The 17328-nt window shown below is 38.0% G+C and overlaps 1 protein-coding gene across 1 annotated transcript; it reads right to left on the bottom strand.

Moving 5' to 3' along the window:
* Nucleotides 1-321: 321 nt before the first annotated feature.
* On the bottom strand, nucleotides 322-13436 carry LOC126272255 (SOSS complex subunit C homolog). Its single transcript, XM_049974970.1, has 3 exons — nucleotides 13377-13436; nucleotides 1384-1505; nucleotides 322-1149 (listed from the first exon to the last, which is right to left on the bottom strand). The coding sequence occupies exons 1-3, from the start codon at nucleotides 13414-13416 to the stop codon at nucleotides 997-999; spliced, it is 315 nt and encodes a 104-aa protein (XP_049830927.1). The 5' UTR covers nucleotides 13417-13436; the 3' UTR covers nucleotides 322-996.
* Between the last annotated feature and the right edge of the window lie 3892 nt (nucleotides 13437-17328).

Here is a 17328-nt window from a genome sequence, read left to right as displayed (position 1 = left end):
GATGCAAACAATGAACAAATGTCACATTAAAGCAGTTTTAGTCCTAGGATAAACACTTTGAGGAACACACTCAAAGGAAATGTGATCCACCATGATAAAAACTGAACACTGTCTCCTGCTTAAATTATTACAAAATTGTCATTGTATGTACAGCCACACATTTTGCAATGCTGCAGTAAGTGAAAGGGGCAGGAAAAACACACACACACACACACACACACACACACACACACACACACACACACACAGTTATTAGGAGCATATCAATATAGGACATAAGGAATTACATAGTTTAAAATGACTGTTGCCATAAAACAAAACTATTTACACACATTATTTATTTTATGATAAAAATGAAAATCTAATGAAATCAACATCAATGTCAACACAACTCTTTTTGTGAAATTTATATGAAGCTGGTAAATTGAAACGCAGCTCTGCTAGGACTTCAGCTTTCATGTTCCAGTTTGAGGCTTTATTTAGGATGTATTCCCTTGTTGATGTTTTATGAAGAGAATAAACTGCCTCACTGGCTAATTTCACAGCCACTTCAAGAAACTTAACATCTACACCTTGATTGCGTTTTGTACCAAATGGTGGATTCATAACAACAACATCAAACACTTTGTCAAAACATACTGGCAACCCATTAGTCACATCACACTGCACTACATCAACATTTGTAAGTTCAAGTTCTGATATGTTTTGCGAAAAAATACTTAAAGCATCAGTATCTATCTCAAATCCCACACACTGGGCTGCATCAAGCATTGCAGCACCTGCCGAAAGAACACCACATCCACAGCCCAAATCTGCTACCAACTTCCCTGCTATGTCTCCATAACAAGACTGCATTGTATATAGCATACGGCTACCGATGTGTGGAGAGGTCGCATATTGCTCTAGCCACACCTTTGGTTTTTCAAAAACGTCAATATCTTGAAGCCAAGATTCAAGTTCTTTTAATTTCAAGCATGCCATTTTACAATAGTTTATCTACTTGTGAAAGCGAGGAAGCACTGGTAGTATAAGGTTGCCAAATAGTGAATCCTGAGTAATAAAGAAACCAAATGACATGGAATTGGCTTGCTGCATAGCAACTCTCTGTGATGGAGAAAGCATATGGGCTTCAGCTGACATCGACGATGGCTAGAACAGAAAGAAAAGTTATCAGTGCTAAAGAATGTGAAGATCAAATATTTTTTAGCTAGCAAGTGTCTCAGGAAACTAGTGACTCTTCACTTTTACTATAAGTTTGCATTACATATTTCAGTTCTACATCCATCAAACAGCAAAAATGTTAATCCATTTCTGTCTTCACAAGACACTAAGAATAATTCCAGTACAGTACTGTGTGTTTTAAGATAGATGTTTATTACTAACATTTGTTACTCCGACAGGCAGAGCACTAATTGAAGAGGAGTTAAGAGTAGGCGCCACACCTTGCTTCAAAAGCATCTGTTTCTTTAACTGGATTTCTTCAAGTATCTTCCTGCTTGCAAGATCTAAAAACATACAAGTACAAATTATTTTGATTATCATCAATGTTGAATATTGAACAAATTTCATACAGTATTAACTGTCATATGAAAGTGGATTGGACTGATGGGTTAAGGGACCAAAATACTGGAAGAGTAACAGACCATAACCATTGGGTGGTGGAAAATAACCTCTCGCTGAAAATAACTGGAAGTCCACTGAGCTTGACAAATGGGGCTAGGCACACCTTCCACATCCAAACAGTGAACACCCCTGTCATTTTAAAAGATTGGTAACATAGCTGAACCACCCCACCTGGGTGCCAACAAAATTCAGTGTTTGACTTTCAGATAAGCAACATTGTTTGACAAAATGTAAAACAAATTTCTATGATGTCACTTTCTAAATTTGCAGATAATGAGCCCACTGGCTTCATAGTTCGCCTTACTGCAGTAAGGTGGGACAGCTTATTTAACATCATACAAATGGGTCATTCTATTGTTGCGGACATGGCATCAGCACAAATTCTAGATTCCGAGTGGGACATTCTGTATGAAGGCATCCATGCAAATGTAGGATCTTTTACAGTACATAGCTTGCTGATGTTTGCTACATCATACCACTCACTATGCCATGGCACTGGTATGTAATGGAATAGGGTCACCCTAAGCCAGGGCTGGTACCTTTATTTCCAAGGTGTAGTCTTTGGTGCCCTCCTTGACAAAATCATATGTGGTAACATGTTCAGGTATTTCAACGTGGCTGAGGGTGCAGGGAGAAACGATTGGCCTTCTGGTGTTTTGGAGCTCAGAAAGGTCTTGAGTGAACAGTATAAGTGGGTGTCATGGATAACAGTAACTTACAGCTTTTAACTTCTCAAAGAGCCAGTCCAAAATTACAAAAGTTTAATGTGAGCGGCTGCTGATATACTGCAAAGCTGGCATAATGGCTACTAGTTCTGCATCAAAGACGCTACATTCCTGTGATAGGGAGTGCTATTCACTGCTGCCTGTGTGTGTCAGGGCATCGACATTTTGGCCATTAATACAATGACAACCCCCAGTGCCCCAGTGTAGATAATTTCTTAACTCTGTTTTTTCACATAATAGCTGAGGAAAAATATAGGACTTTAATAATAAATTGCAGTGGTTGAGCAATGTCATTACTAGGCCTGATAAGATGTCGTGAAACATAAATAGTATCTAAATGAGTGAGAAAGATATTGGGAGTAAAACTGGCTCTCCCAATGAGAAAAGAATGGCACAGTTTTCACAATTTCTTCCAACACCCAGCTTATTAGTGCTGGACTGACAACCAAAAACTAACAGGCGCTACAAACACAATAGATAAGCAGTTGGATTCACAGTTATTGAGCAAGTGTCCTCTGGACAAAAGATTATAAAATACAAACAAAGGCAAAAATTTCATAAAATTGCTTTTAGTTTCCAAACAGCAACAATGCTTACCCTTGTATATACTTCAATAATACATTGTTAGGCCTACATGTTATTTTTCAACACATTTCCCATAGCTTTCTTTCTGTTCAAATGCTCTTAGATTGATTATGGTGATTGGCTGCATTCCCTCATTTTCTGTTGTTTCATCCAGTATAGTAGCATCAACAATTTTATTCTTGTAATTAAGCACTTCTGTAAGTTTACACAAAACCTATTTCCAGCTTCCATCCTTTCACTCATACTCTCATATTATCATCACTGAATGAAAGTACTGAAGCATGCAACACCTTTCAGACTTGTTAGCAGTCATAGCCATATGACATTAAAACCTACAAATTTAACATTATTATATATTTTGCTTTCATTACAGTTAGTCCAAATGGTGTCCCCTTTGTTTTCATTACTTCAGGCATAATCAGTATCACTTAAGGCAGGGGTTACCTTCATAGGCTCAAATGTCATTGAATTTAGGAGCAAGTAAGAAACATATATATTTTTTGTTTTCTCAAAAAAAAAAAAAAAAAAATCCTGCCCTGAGATACAGGCCTCCAAAGATGACACTGCGAACACCATTTTGGAGATGCAAATTTCCAATTTTTTTTTTAAATAATTGCTTTATGATTACAATGGATACTCTGTTTGGACATATATGTCAAAGTTCTTTTACTGTCACCTTTTGAATCCTTTTTTAATTTACAGGATTTTTTAAAATAAAATGCCAGTTCAAAGTTAGATTTTCTTCTGTTGATTAGCACCTTTTAGTATTATATTCTATGTGAAGGAGAGCTTCCACTTTTACCTTGGGCAGGTTTTATTTTTAAAAAATCTTTTTTTTTCGTTTTCAAGGGTAATGTATGTCTTTACTAAAGTTGTTTCTTACTGATTTCCTTGTTACAATGTTTATTTCTGTTGTCATTGTTGCAGTTATTTCTTACACTTTGTTGTAGTTTCTTGCCAGTGTCTTTGTTGTGGTTGTTCATTGCAGGTTTCTGTATTCTAATTGTTCAGTGCTAATTTGCTTCCTGAAGAGGTTTATATGAAATCTGAGACCATCCAGTCAGTTGTGTGTTATTGTGAGGAATTTGCCAGTTGACACAGTTGCAGTTTGATTTGGGAAAAAGACTGAAATGTTTTCTGAAAGGGGCCACAGGAGAGTGAAGTGTGCTGACTATTTGAATATCCATAAAAGAGTGATATATAAGATAAGAAAAACACAGACTGTTAGGTTGGGAAGAAGCGTTCTCATTTCAAGACTCTGTTTCAAGGTGAAGATGTTTCCAGTGACGACTTTTTGTGTTCTAAATCTTTTAACTGAATAACAATGATAGTATCTAAACACCGTGAAGCCTCTCATGTTGCAGGTGAAGATTTTGCACCAATAAATAACCTGAATCAGTCAACTGCAGAGGTAGGTGTTAGGCCTGTTAACAAACCATGGGCAGTGAAGTCTAGTCATAAGCTCTATACATCAAGAAAACAAAGAAATTACTAAAGCTATGGATGACTACACTACAGCAAAGCTGACCACGCTGTTTAAAGTAGGAATTCCATCTTCAGAAGAAAATGAACCAAAGCACTCTTACACCTCTTGCCACGAGTTTTTCCACAAATGTCAATTCAGTTGTTTAATAGTGTGCATCCTACTGTAAAAAAGGTGCAAGTTTTAACTAATATTCCAGAGACATTTTCAAAGAAAACAATTTTGAACCACATTCCATCTGTATCAAAGTACATGGTAGACAAATCAAGAAATGTGAGGTCTGTAAAAGGAGTCTTTGGAACACCAGATCCTTATGGTCATCCTGTAGGAGCATACCGAGTTTAAATAGTGCAGTCATCTTATCTGGAAGGTAAATGGTACTGTTCTTACCAGAGTGCCAACAAAAAAGACACTAAACAGTAACAGCTGAAGGTCAAAAGTTGCGAAAGTGAGGAGGTACATGACTCGCAGTATTAAAGAAACTTTTGTAGTTTATAAGAGCAACTATACAACTTCACATATTGGAAGATCAACATTTTATGCTCTATGACCTAAGTAGGTAGTTCCATACACGCCTAGAGATGTCTGTTTATGTTTGTACTGCACGAATTTTGAACTTTGTGTGGTAACTTTGAAGAACTTACTGGAGCATGTGACATACAACACCTTGGTTGGGCGTTTTAAGTCATTAGTAGTCTGTGACGTAAAGCAAGTGACTTCTTAGTTTCAAGAATGTGGTGACTGCCCTGGAAAGGGAGGACTGTCTTTACAGACACTTGGCCTGGAAGACGTAGGAGATAACTCTGCAGAAACTACATATGCGACATGGGAGGAAAATAAACTAATTAAGAAAACAAACTGTTGCCTTTGACAATTTCACTGATGAAATTGGTAAATAGTCAGTGAAAGCAGTAACACACCAGCATCTGAAGAAATTGCAACAACACATTGCAGAAGTAAAAGGGTGTGTCCAGGCTGAAGAACTAGCCTATGTTTAGTGCTTCACTGTGAATTTGCTGAGAACTGGTCTGTAATTTTCCCACAAGAAGTACAAAGCTATCATTGGAGTAATGACCAGGCTTCAATTTTTACAGGAGTGACATTTTCACAAGACCACAAGTGTTGCAGTTATAAGCGATGACACAGGACGTGACTCAGCACATGCTTTGCTGGCAATGCACAAAATACAACTGCAAACAGGGGCAGAGAAGATTATCATTATTTCTGATAGTGCTCCCAGTCATTTTAAAAATCGTTATCAGCTGTTTGAATCGAGCAATTTGCTTGTGCCAACTGACTGGGTATACAGTGCTACTGGTCACAGGAAGGGGCCTTGTAATAGTGTGGAAGGCCTGCTGAAGCACCATGCTACAAAACAATCTTTCCAGACCAAATACAGCTGTGCTTCAGAATGCTGAGGATTTTTTGAGAGTCTTGAAATCTTACACATCCACAGCCCTCACTCTTTTGTCCAAAGAGGAAATCTAAGAATTCGATGTGCAGAAAAAAGAAGAATGGTCCAACCAAAGTACTCCTGTGAAAGGAATTTAGAAGACACATTTTTGCATTAAAACTGATAGGTGAACTCATATTGCACGCACTTTAAAGAGCAAGAAAAAAGAAGTTTTGTTCGTTCGGCCAACACCTCAGAAACAGCAGGATAATATTCAGATTCACAACCTGCGAAGGGGGATATTTGTGTGGTGCGTGTATGATGGTGATTGGTGGATTGCAGAGATTATAGAAACCAATTGTGAGTTAAATGAAATTGTAGTGAATTTTATGCTACCACATAGACCAGCTGCTGGATATAGGTTTCCAGCTGAAGGACAGCAATAACGCCGTCAGCGCTCACTTCCTGTTCGCAATGTTTGGAAGATTTTTAGTGCTCCAGTTCCTATTGGTTCAACAGGAAGGCATCACTTTATACCAAATGAAGATACTGAAGCAATGGAACACACTTTTAGTTCATTGACTGGCTAATTCTGATACAAAACAGAGTGCACAGAAGTTGCATAAATTGAAACCTTTAAGTCTAAAGACTTTTCACTCATATTTCGGAACCATTTAAAACGCTTGATAAAATGAGTCTCGTCCTCATCTTTTAAAACTAAAATTATGTTAAATAATGTTTGATTTTTATGAGCCTGTTATGTAATAATGTGGTAATAAAACAGATTTTATGTATCGCAAAAATTTCAATTGTTTATAAAGCCTGTTCAACCAATATATTTTATGGGCTGGCATTACTGAAAAAAAAAAAATCATAAATTATAAAAAGCTCAGAATGCTGTTGTAAAAAAACTGACAGATTAGCCCAAATGGAGGATTTCTTTGTAATCAAAGCTATTATCTTCCAAATAACAAAAAACCAATAAAATATCTAGAACTATTTCAGAGACACACCATTATAAAATTTTTATCAAAATTCGCTAACTTCAAAATCGTATGCGCAGCATCATCTTTGGAGGGCTGAATCTCTGAGCAGAATTTTTTTTTTTTTTTTTGAGAAAGCAAAAAAGTGTTCCTTGTTTAGTTCTTCATTTTAAAGTATGCTAAATTCAATAACATCCGAGACTATGAAGGTAAGATTTTTCCTACCATGCCTGAACTGAAACGGACTATGCCTTCAGATTTCCATAGGTGCACTTCTATTTCTTGCAAAAATTTCAATATCTTCATATGCACATATCTGTATGGATTTTATCATAATTTAGTCTGTGGTTTGTGTTAAACTGAATCTCATTTCATTGTAGCAATAAAATTATGTGGTAAAGGGACAAGAACTGTGGAGAACTGGTACAGGGAATGATTGATGTCATTTATATAGGAGTGTATGATATGGGTAATATGCTGAAGGTGTGGGTCTACAAGATTAGACATTCTCTCAACAGGAGTACACTGACCGGACACAATGGGCATGCTGGGTGGTTGGTTTTATGGACTTTAGAAAGCATGTAGAAGGTAGGAGTGCAGGGGGAGTTCTGCATAGAGCTTAAGAATTAGAGGAGAGACTCAATACCCTGTTGGATTTGGGTCACTGTGGCAGGATTTGTAGGTGGAGCAATCTAACAACTGACTAAGTCGCTCTGTCAGTTGATCCCTGCAGGTCAAAACCACAGAGGTTGAGCCTTTGTCAGTAGATAGGGTTAAGTTTTGATGTGGTGGATTATGATTCATTCTGCAAATGTAAGGTTGGTTCCCATGTTAAGGGATTTGGAAAATGATGGTGAGGCAAGGTTTGGGATTAATAAATTCTCCAATGTTCATAGGGGTGAGTTGAAGGGCAGTGGGATGCATCATGGTTGACTGGAGGAGTGAACTGAGTCAGACAGGGCTCAACATTGGCATTAGGTTGAGTGACAAGAGTTGGCATCAAAAAAGTGTTTTCACTGTACAGATTGAGGAGGAGAGAAAATGTTAAACAATTCCAATGTGACTGACTTTGAGAATGTGGCAAAAGACAAGGCCCCTGGAAAGGACCAATACTTTTGTGGGACTAAATGGCTTTTAGAGCAAAGCTTCACAACAGTGTTTAGGGTCTGTTTAGGTTGGATTCTGTATGGCGGTGTAAGGGGGCTTGTGAGAGTGGTAAACAGCATAGGTCTGTGAGGCAGGGTTGTCAGCTATGAGGGGATATGATGGAAGTTCTGAGGCTGTTGTAGCGGTGGTGGAGAGTGGTTTCAGTGAGAGACATGAGATGCAGTAATTTGGGACTGCAGAGAAGGAGAATTTTATGGCTGGAGAGGAGGCATTGGAAGGATGTTTGGGCCAGATTTACATGGTCTTATGGAACAAGGTTAATGAGGGCTATGGACTGGCAAAATTTGGACAAATAGAGGTCATTATGAAAAGTGGTTGCAGCCAGAGATGCTTAATTTGATTGAAAGGGGGGGGGGGGGGGTGAAGAGATTCCATGAGCTCAGCAACAATTTGGAAACAGTATGTGGGGTTGGGTTCTGCCTGAGGATAAGGAAACTTTTCTGTTTTTGTTCAGAAGGAAGGAACAAGGATCCATGCTGTAGGATCAAAACAGCATAAAAACAAAAATTACATAAAAATGAATGGGGAAAAGCTCAAAAATACGTGGGAAAAACATAAAAAGGCACGACAGATGAAGTATGGGTGAAAAAGATGAAACCTGAGGGAATAAGGCCAATAGGGAGATGTGAAAACAAACAATGCTACAGATCACTGTCACAAGAAGAGCTCTCAAACTGGTGTTTACAGTCACCAACTAACTGAGTCTGTCATTTGTAAATTGTTTTCTTAATGCTCCAAGTAACAAAACTGATCTGAGACACCTCTAATTGGTTGAAAATCACATTTTCAGGGATATTTTTGTACTCTTTACCCTTTTTCCACTTCTATACAAATGATATTTGATGATGTGTTCAAACGACAGGACTCTTACGAGCCAACTTTTCTCTTTTTTTTTTATGCATAGACATAATGATAGAGTTTTATGATACTTTGGTGTATGTTTTCTTTCCCATATCTCAGTTATGAGTTCATGCAGTATTAGTCAGCTTTATAAGTTCAGATACTACTCTATCTTTCACCTGATGCGCAACAGTTTATAAATCTACATGCTTTTCTAGAACTGAAATCTGGTATAGGCAAACTTTCTTGTTATCTTATCATTTAGTTATTCCTCTGTATTAGAAATGTTTGTGTCCAGGTTGGAATATCAACAACTATGAATTAATTAACACAGTTTCTACACTAAAACCTGGAAGATACTAGCTTAAAAGTGGTGGAATATGGAGTATTACAGTGTCTTGGTTTGTTCTGAATACAAAATATCAAAAGTTACAAGGGTTGCTGTTGTGGTTTCTTAAATTGGTGATCCTTGAAGTCTCAGAATGTGTCCTATCAACTGATTCCATCTTCTAGTCATGTTGTGCCACAAATTTCTTTTCTCTCCAGTTCTATTCAGAACCTCCTCATTAGTTAGGTGCTCTACCCAATTAAGCTTCAGCATCCTTCCATAGCACCACATCTCAAAAACTTCTATTCTCTTGTCTGCACTGTACTGTCCGTGTTTCACTTACATATTTGGTGACAGTCCTCACAAATACTTTCAGAAAGACTTCGTAACAAATCAATATTCAACGTTAACAAATTTCTCTTCTTCAGAAATGCTTTCCTTGCCAATGCTAATCTACACTCTACTATGGTCATCATCAGTTATTTTAATGTCCAAATAGCAAAACTAATGTGCTACTTGAAGTATCTCATTTCCCAATCTAATCCCCTCCGCATCATCTGATTCAATTTGACTACAGTCCATTGTCCTCGATTTTCTTCTTATGATATACATTTTATAGCCACCTTTCAAGACACTATTGATTCTAGCCAACTGCTGTTCGGAGTCCTTTGCTGTCAATGACAGAATTACATCATTGGCAAACCTCAAAGTTTTTATTTGTTCTCCCTGAACATTAACTCCTTCTCCAAATTTTTCTTTGGTTTCCTCAATGTACACACTGAATAACATCGGGGACAGGCTACAACCCTGCCTCACTCCCTTCTCAATTATTGCTTCCTTTCCATGCCCCTCGACTCCTAACTGCAGTCTTGTTTCTGCACAAATTATAAATAGCCTTTCGCTCCCTGTGTTTTACCACCTTCAGAATTTCAAAAGAGTATGCCAGCCAGTCAATATTGCCAAATGCTTTCAGTACATCTACAAATGCTATAAACTTAGGTTTGGCTTTCCATTACCTATCATCTAAGATAAGTCATAGGGTCAGTATTGCTTTCATATTCCTACATTTCTCTGAAATCCAAACCGATCTGCCCATAGGTTTGCTTCTACCTGTCTTTCTGTAAAGAATTTGTGCTAGTAAAAACTGCAACTGTGACTTATCAAACTGATAGTTTGGTAATGTTCACACCTATCAGCACCTGCTTTCTTTGGAATTGAAATTACTAAACTCTTCTTGAAGTCTGAGCGTGTTTCCCGTATCATATCTTATACTCCAGACGGAAGAGTTGGCATGGCTGGCACCCCAAGGCCGTCAGTAGCTCTAATGGAATGCCATCTACTCCTGGGGCCTTTTTTTTATTTAGGTCTTTCAGTGCTCTATCAAATTCTACTTGCATTACCATGTCTACCATCTCCTCTACACCTACATCCTCTTTCATTTCCATAATATTGCCTACAAGTTCATCTACCTTGTACAGACCCTCTATACACTTGTTCCACCTTCATTCTTTGCTTAGGACTTGTTTTCAGCCCAAGCTCTTGATATTCATACAGGTGGTTCTCTTTTATACAAATGTCTCTTCATTTTCCTATAGGTGCCATTTATCTAACCTTAGTGTTGTATGCCTCCACATCCTTACATTTGTCCACTGGCCATTCCTGCTTAGCCATTTTGCACTTACTGTCAATCTAATTTTTTAGACATTTGTATTCCTTTTGCCTGCTTCATTTTTATATTTTCACCTTTCATCACTTAAACATCTCCTGTGTCATCCAAGGATTTTTACAAGGCCTTGTCTTTTTACCTATTTGGTCCTCTGCTGCCTCCACTATTTCATCTCTTAAAGGTAGCCATTCATCTTCTACTGTTTTCCTTTCCCCTGTTCTAGCCTGTAGTTGCCCCATGCTCCCTCTTAAACTAAGAACAACATTGGAAAACAGATTTCTACTTACCGTAAAGAAGACAGCTTACGTTGCAGATAGGCACAATTAAAAGACCCATAAAGCTTTCGGTCATGGCCTTCAACTGCATTCCAACAGAACTGCCGGAGTTGGTGGTCACGTGTGCTTGCCAGTGTGTATGGATGGTGTAACATTCCTTTTGCAGAAGAAGGCTGTGGCCAAAAGCTTTATTCAAGTTTCTCAATTGTGCCTTTCCGCAACATGTGTCTTCTTTACAGTAATTAGCAATCTATCTTTTCCTACACTGATGATAGTCACAACAACACTAGTCCTTTTAAGTTATCAAGGTCCCCTCTGCTAAATATCCTCCTATTTTGCAATTTCTTTAGTTTTAATCTACAGTTTATAACCAGAGTCCACATCTGCCCCTGGAAATGTCTTACAACTTCAAAGTTGGTTCCAAAATCTGACTTACCATTATATAATCAATATGAAATCTTCCAATGTCTCCAGGTCTCTTCCACATTTACAGCCTTCTTTCACGACTCTTAAACCAAGTGCCAGCGATGATTAAATTGTTCCTACTCTATCCAAAATTCTACCTGGCAGCTTCCTCTTTCATTCCTTTCCCCTATTTTACATTCACCTACTGTTTTTCCTTCTCTTCCTTTTCCTACCATCAGATTAGAGTCCTCCCATCACATCATATACATTTCTTTCCTCTCTTCATCATCTGCAGAGGTAGTTGGCACAAACTTTTGCTGTTGTGATAGGTGTAGCCTTTGTCTCCCTCTTGGCTATGATAATGTTTTCACTAAGTTGTTTCTCAGTAGCTTACCCATGTTACTATTTTGTTATTCATTACGAAACCTACTCCTCCATTACCCCTATTTGATTTTATATTTACAACCTGAATTCATATAACCAGAAGACCCATTCGTCCTGCAATCTTACTTCACTAATTCCTACAATATGTAACTTCAGCTTACACATTTCCGTTTTTAATTTTTCTAACCTATCAGCCCAATTAAGGGATCTAACATTCCACGCTCCAATACATATGCCAGTCTCCCCCCCCCCCCCCCCCCAATGATGACATCCTCCTGATTAGTCCTGCCCTAAGCTCTGAATGGGGGACTACTTTAACTCTGGACTGGACTATTTTACCCTTAAGGATGCCATTATCAGAAGAGCTGAATGCCCTGAGGAATAATTATGACTATAGATTCCCCTTGCTTTTAGCCGTTTGCAGTACCAGCACAGCAAGGCCATTTTGGTTGATGTTATAAGGCTAGATCATTCAATCATGCAGACTGTTGCTCCTACAACAACTGAAAAGGCTGCATCCCCTCTTGAGGAACCACACATTTGTCTGGCCCATCAACAGAGAAGCCTCCTATGTGGCTGCACCTATAGTATGGCTATCTGTAGGCCTACTGCACACACACACAAGCAACCCAACCAACAGTAACATCCAACATTCATCGTGTGTGTGTGTGTGGGGGGGGGGGGGGGAGGGGGGGTGATATAATTTTAAATGTATGAACTGCAGCAACACATTAGTTCCATTACCTTGGCCGGCAACACTAAAATATCAAGATAAAGCTAATAGTAATTATATCTTATCCCATCATAAAGTGCTGAGGAAAATATACACGAACTATGGTTGTAAATGCTTATCATACAAGGAGTTACTCATGGTTGAACTGTACAGAATGGTCTATCCATACAAGAAAAACTCTTCCCAACAAACACATACAACACTTCAAGCAAGTTTGAAACATTTCGAATATTAATTTTGAATCACTATTTTCTAATACGGATCTTTACCAATATGGCACACTGATTCTCACAAAGGAAACCCTATATTAACTAACAATCCAGTAAAGTTTTGAGTACTTTCTAAGTAAGCCCTACTACACTAGTAGCACAATCTGATAACAAACATACGAACTACGGAGCTGATGGTAAAGATATTCTGTTCAAAAAGTCTCAATGGTGCTATAGGGTGCCTAAGTGTTTCCTCAGACTTCACCGATTGTTGCAGTGACTAAGTTATAATTACATTTGGTTAATTGAAAATGGAATGAATTTCTCACTTTTGAGGTGGATGATACCCTTCGTGCGAGCACTCTGCTTTTGTTTAGTAACTAACATTCCTTTCCTATTTACCAACGTTAAAGTTCATAATGCTCATAAGCTAATGTAGGTTAGAGGAAAGCATCAGTCTACTTTTACACTGGCTTATTAATACATTCTTCATCCTCTTACAAATAAAAAAAAATCTGTCCGCACATTATTAAAATTATGAGTTACGTTCAACTGGCATTTATTGACATCCTGATACCTGCATTACCTTGTCGAGGATTTATTTGCTGGAACGACATGTCTACGTTACGCAATAATTGCACTACGCATCTCATGCGCTTAACTTCCACTCTGAACAGTGTACTATATGACTGGATATCCTGTGTAATGTATGTGTGTATGTAAATACTGCACAGACCACAGAGAATACTCAAATATGACCTGTGGTACCAAAGATGCACTGCATTTTCGCGGAAATACAATTTGAAATCCCCTTAATATTATGTATTCCAACAAAACATTTTACTTGAGCCGCACAGTAATAAAACATGAACAAGAACATAACATCAAAATAAAACGTTATTTGCTACGAAAATGCAGCAGTTACAGCAATGAAAGATAAAATATCCTATTGTTACAGAAAATAAATTCCAGTTACGGATCTATAATCAAAACGTGGGTTGTGCGAAATTTTTTCTAAATCGCCAAAAGATATTCTTAATTGCAGTTCTATCGAAAAACTACTCGCTCCTTTCAGGGTTGCTGAGTAACGCGTACTTGTAACGCCGTTACTAGTAACAGTTAGCTTTTAAAGGTAAACTGTAGCTAAGTTACTCTTATCGGTGACGACTACTGTTGCCAACTTATAGGATTTTCCACTAAAACTGGTGGTTTCTACCTTCCTTTTAGTGGCGAAATATTGATTCTAGCGGCTGGTGGATTTTATAGTGGTTTAATAGAATTCAGTTTCAGTTACTGAAAATGCGATCTCTCATCCACTAAGCTATTTATATGTTTCGAAATACGTTATTTCTACTTAATTTGATTTCAGGAGTATTTAACTTTTACTGCGAAGACAACAGTGATGCTTAACGATGTGGCATCGAACCAACGATAGCACTCGATAGGCTTCATGCGGGGATTCCCTGCAGAATGAACAGTATTTAGTAGCACATAGTTATAGTTCACTTCACGAGCGAAGGCGGTTTGCGCAGATGTAGGAAGTGCAGCATCTGGTTTCAAACAATGGGTGCTCACATATTTCTTTGCCGCTTCGAATAACCACTGAACGCTTGGTGGCTCAGACAGGGTGCGTCACGTCAGACGTGCCGGAAAAGGAAATTGACTGTCGTTGTTCGTGGTATGCACTATACAAATGTGATTATCTGTGAATGGCATTATTTCACGACTTGATACGTGTATAGCTATGCCGAAAACACAACATACGCAAAAGATTCTGGATTCTTGGCTTGAAAGGCCCACATTTAAAAATATCTTTAAAAATTGAAAGTACTACAGATCAGGGGGTCAGCTGCAATATTTGTGGTATAGTTTTTAGGAGTCACTATAGAGATGTGACGTCTCATGAGGTGTCAAAGAAGCCTCTACAAAATAAAAAGGTAAGCAAGCTTTTTTCCAAATTGATTAGCCATTCATTGATCTGTTTTACGTCTTTGACCACTCTTTGATTAAGTAGATTGTTGCAGATTGTAACTAAGCAGCCTAAAACCACTTTTAAGTCAGAGCCCATTGGGAATAGAAAAAAAGGAAGAAGCAAGACTTGCATTAAACACAGCCTTGCATACTAGTATACATAGGGTGACCATATCAATTGTTTAAAAAGGAGGACAAACGGCTTCAAAAAGGGGGACAAAGTAAGAAAAAAGAGGAAACATCAAACGGGTCAACTGCATATGTGGATACCACCCGTCAGCTTTGGACAAGTCATGTGATTGTCATTAACGGTAAAACTAGTAGTTAATTGTTACTGATGGTCAGGAGGTGGTCAACTGAGCAATATAAAATCAATGAAAAACATTGATTGTGGTGACAGTGTGGCGTCAATTGTTTTATGTCAACAACACGGAATTGTTTATAAAGTGAATAACGTAAGACCGACCATTCACCTCCCTTCATTCGACGCACTGCTACCAACATCTACCATTCAAGCAGCAGCTGACGACATGTAAATTGCACTTTAACCTTTCGAATACAAATAAATTGAATGACAATGAAACAATGAAATAAAACCATGACAGTTAATCTGTCGAGTTATTTCTTACCTTTATTGGCCACTGAGATGTTCGTTCCAGCTCCACATATCTTACATTCCGCTTCAAATTCATTTCTCCCTTTCTTAAAGCCGGATATTTGCAGGAAAGGACATCAGAAAATGTACACTTTCGTGTAGGCATAGCCAAATATTTTACGTAACACACTCGGTTAAAAATTACACTCACAAATCACACGTGCACTACAGGAAGCCAAGCCAATGCAAAGTGAAGATACGAAACGAAAAGTTTAAATAATCAATATTTGCATTCGCTTATAGGTTGATCAACGATAACATCAACGATGTGCCCCCTACTAACACCGCCTTCGTGCGTGTTTATCACAAAGGCTGTGCCAATCACAGATTTACTAAATAAAAACTAGACTGTGCATTGGCGCTAGCGTCGCGTCCCCACAATGAACATGATAGAAGCAGCCATTAGCAGGGAAACAGTGCGTAAACATGGTTCGTTCGTGTGGTGCTTTTAATTGTAACAGTAAGAATGGAAGCAAAGACGAAGACAGAAACAATGTTACATTTCATAGATCAGTCACTTCTGGTTGTTTGTTACATTCTATTGCTTGTACATAGTATTTTCGTGGAGAAATAATACATCGTGAACGTTTGTTTTTGTTTAGGTTTCCCCTTACAAATGATTTTCTAAATCGGAAATCGATAGTTGCTACTCGGAGAGAGAACTTCCAACCGACAGCAAATCATCTGCTGTGCTCTCTTCATTTTGAAGAGAATTGTTACATGGAAAATTATGTAAATAGATGTCATCTTTAGGACGATGCTATACCGACAGTATCTGGCTTTCCAACTCATTTGAAAAAGGTATAGTGTCCTGGAAATTGTGCAATATAGGCCTAGGTTAAATAGTGTGGAAATACTGTCAGTGTGTTTAATTTTGAACGTTCCTGTTCCAGGTTACCAAGGCAAGGAAACCTTCAAAGCCAAGAAATGTTGAGATAGCAGAAAACGTGTGTGGATGTGCACGTTTCTGGTTATACCAGAGACGACAATGATTCATTTCCATCAAGCCCAAGTAAGCTGAAGGAAAAGTCCAAAAAACTTGAAGAAAAGAAGGAAGCAAAAATTGTGAAATATAAGACTAAGTTAAATACAGTGAACAAAAAGTGCAAAAGACAGACGCAGAAAATTTGCAAATTAGCAAATATTTTAGAAGAACTAAAAGCTAAAACTTAGTGAACGATAAAGTAATCTCACTTATTAGCGCTAATCACAGTGACATGTTCTTGGCGATCCTAGATTGAAGCAAAAATGGATAACAGCAATATTCGGATAGATTAAACGCTTTTGCTGTAACTTTAAATTTTTATTCACCTGCTGCTTACAGGTATGTTCGCAGTAACCTACATTTAATTTATCGCTACCACATGCAAGTACTTTGCAGAGATGGTACAATTGTGTTGAAGGTTTGCCAGGTTTTATGTCAGAAAGTTTTGACATTATAAAGGCAAGAGTTGCAAAATCGTCTCATGAAGTGTTTTGTGCGTTAATGTTTGACGAAATGTCAATGAGTGTTGAGTGGGATGGAAGTGAATTTGTAGGCTATGTTAATTTTGGGTGTGTGCCAACATCAGGACTAGAGGGTGTTGAATGTAAAGAAGCATTAGTTCTTATGGCAGTAAGTGTCAACGATCATTGGAAGACCCCTACAGGATACTTCCTAACTAATCGTGTTTCTGCCTGGGAGAACAAAACAATTAGTGGAATGGCCATTACAATGTTGTATGATGTAAATGTCAGTGTGTTAGCTGCTACTTGTGATGGACTTTCCACTAATATTGCAATGGAAAAGGAGTTAGGGGCAAATATTACTGTTGAAGATATAAAACCCTATTTTTCTCATCCTGTTACAGGTGACAATTATATATAATTTTAGATCCTTGCTATATGATCAAGTTACTTAGAA

This window comes from Schistocerca gregaria, chromosome 5, assembly GCF_023897955.1.
Source record: "Schistocerca gregaria isolate iqSchGreg1 chromosome 5, iqSchGreg1.2, whole genome shotgun sequence".
Classification (NCBI taxonomy): Eukaryota; Metazoa; Arthropoda; class Insecta; order Orthoptera; family Acrididae; genus Schistocerca; species Schistocerca gregaria.
The sequence above is the reverse complement of the archived record's forward strand: the minus strand, read 5'-3'. Positions and strand labels throughout refer to the sequence as shown.

Bases quoted from the DNA above. Each gene is read 5' to 3' on its own strand.
- LOC126272255 (XM_049974970.1), bottom strand. From the start codon at position 13,416: ATGTCGTTCCAGCAAATAAATCCTCGACAAGGTAATGCAG. The intron at 1,506-13,376 runs GTATCAGGATGT...GTATGTTTTTAG, and splicing joins TCCTCGACAAGGTAATGCAG to ATCTTGCAAGCAGGAAGATA. The intron at 1,150-1,383 runs GTTAGTAATAAA...TTTCTGTTCTAG, and splicing joins TGCCTGTCGGAGTAACAAAT to CCATCGTCGATGTCAGCTGA.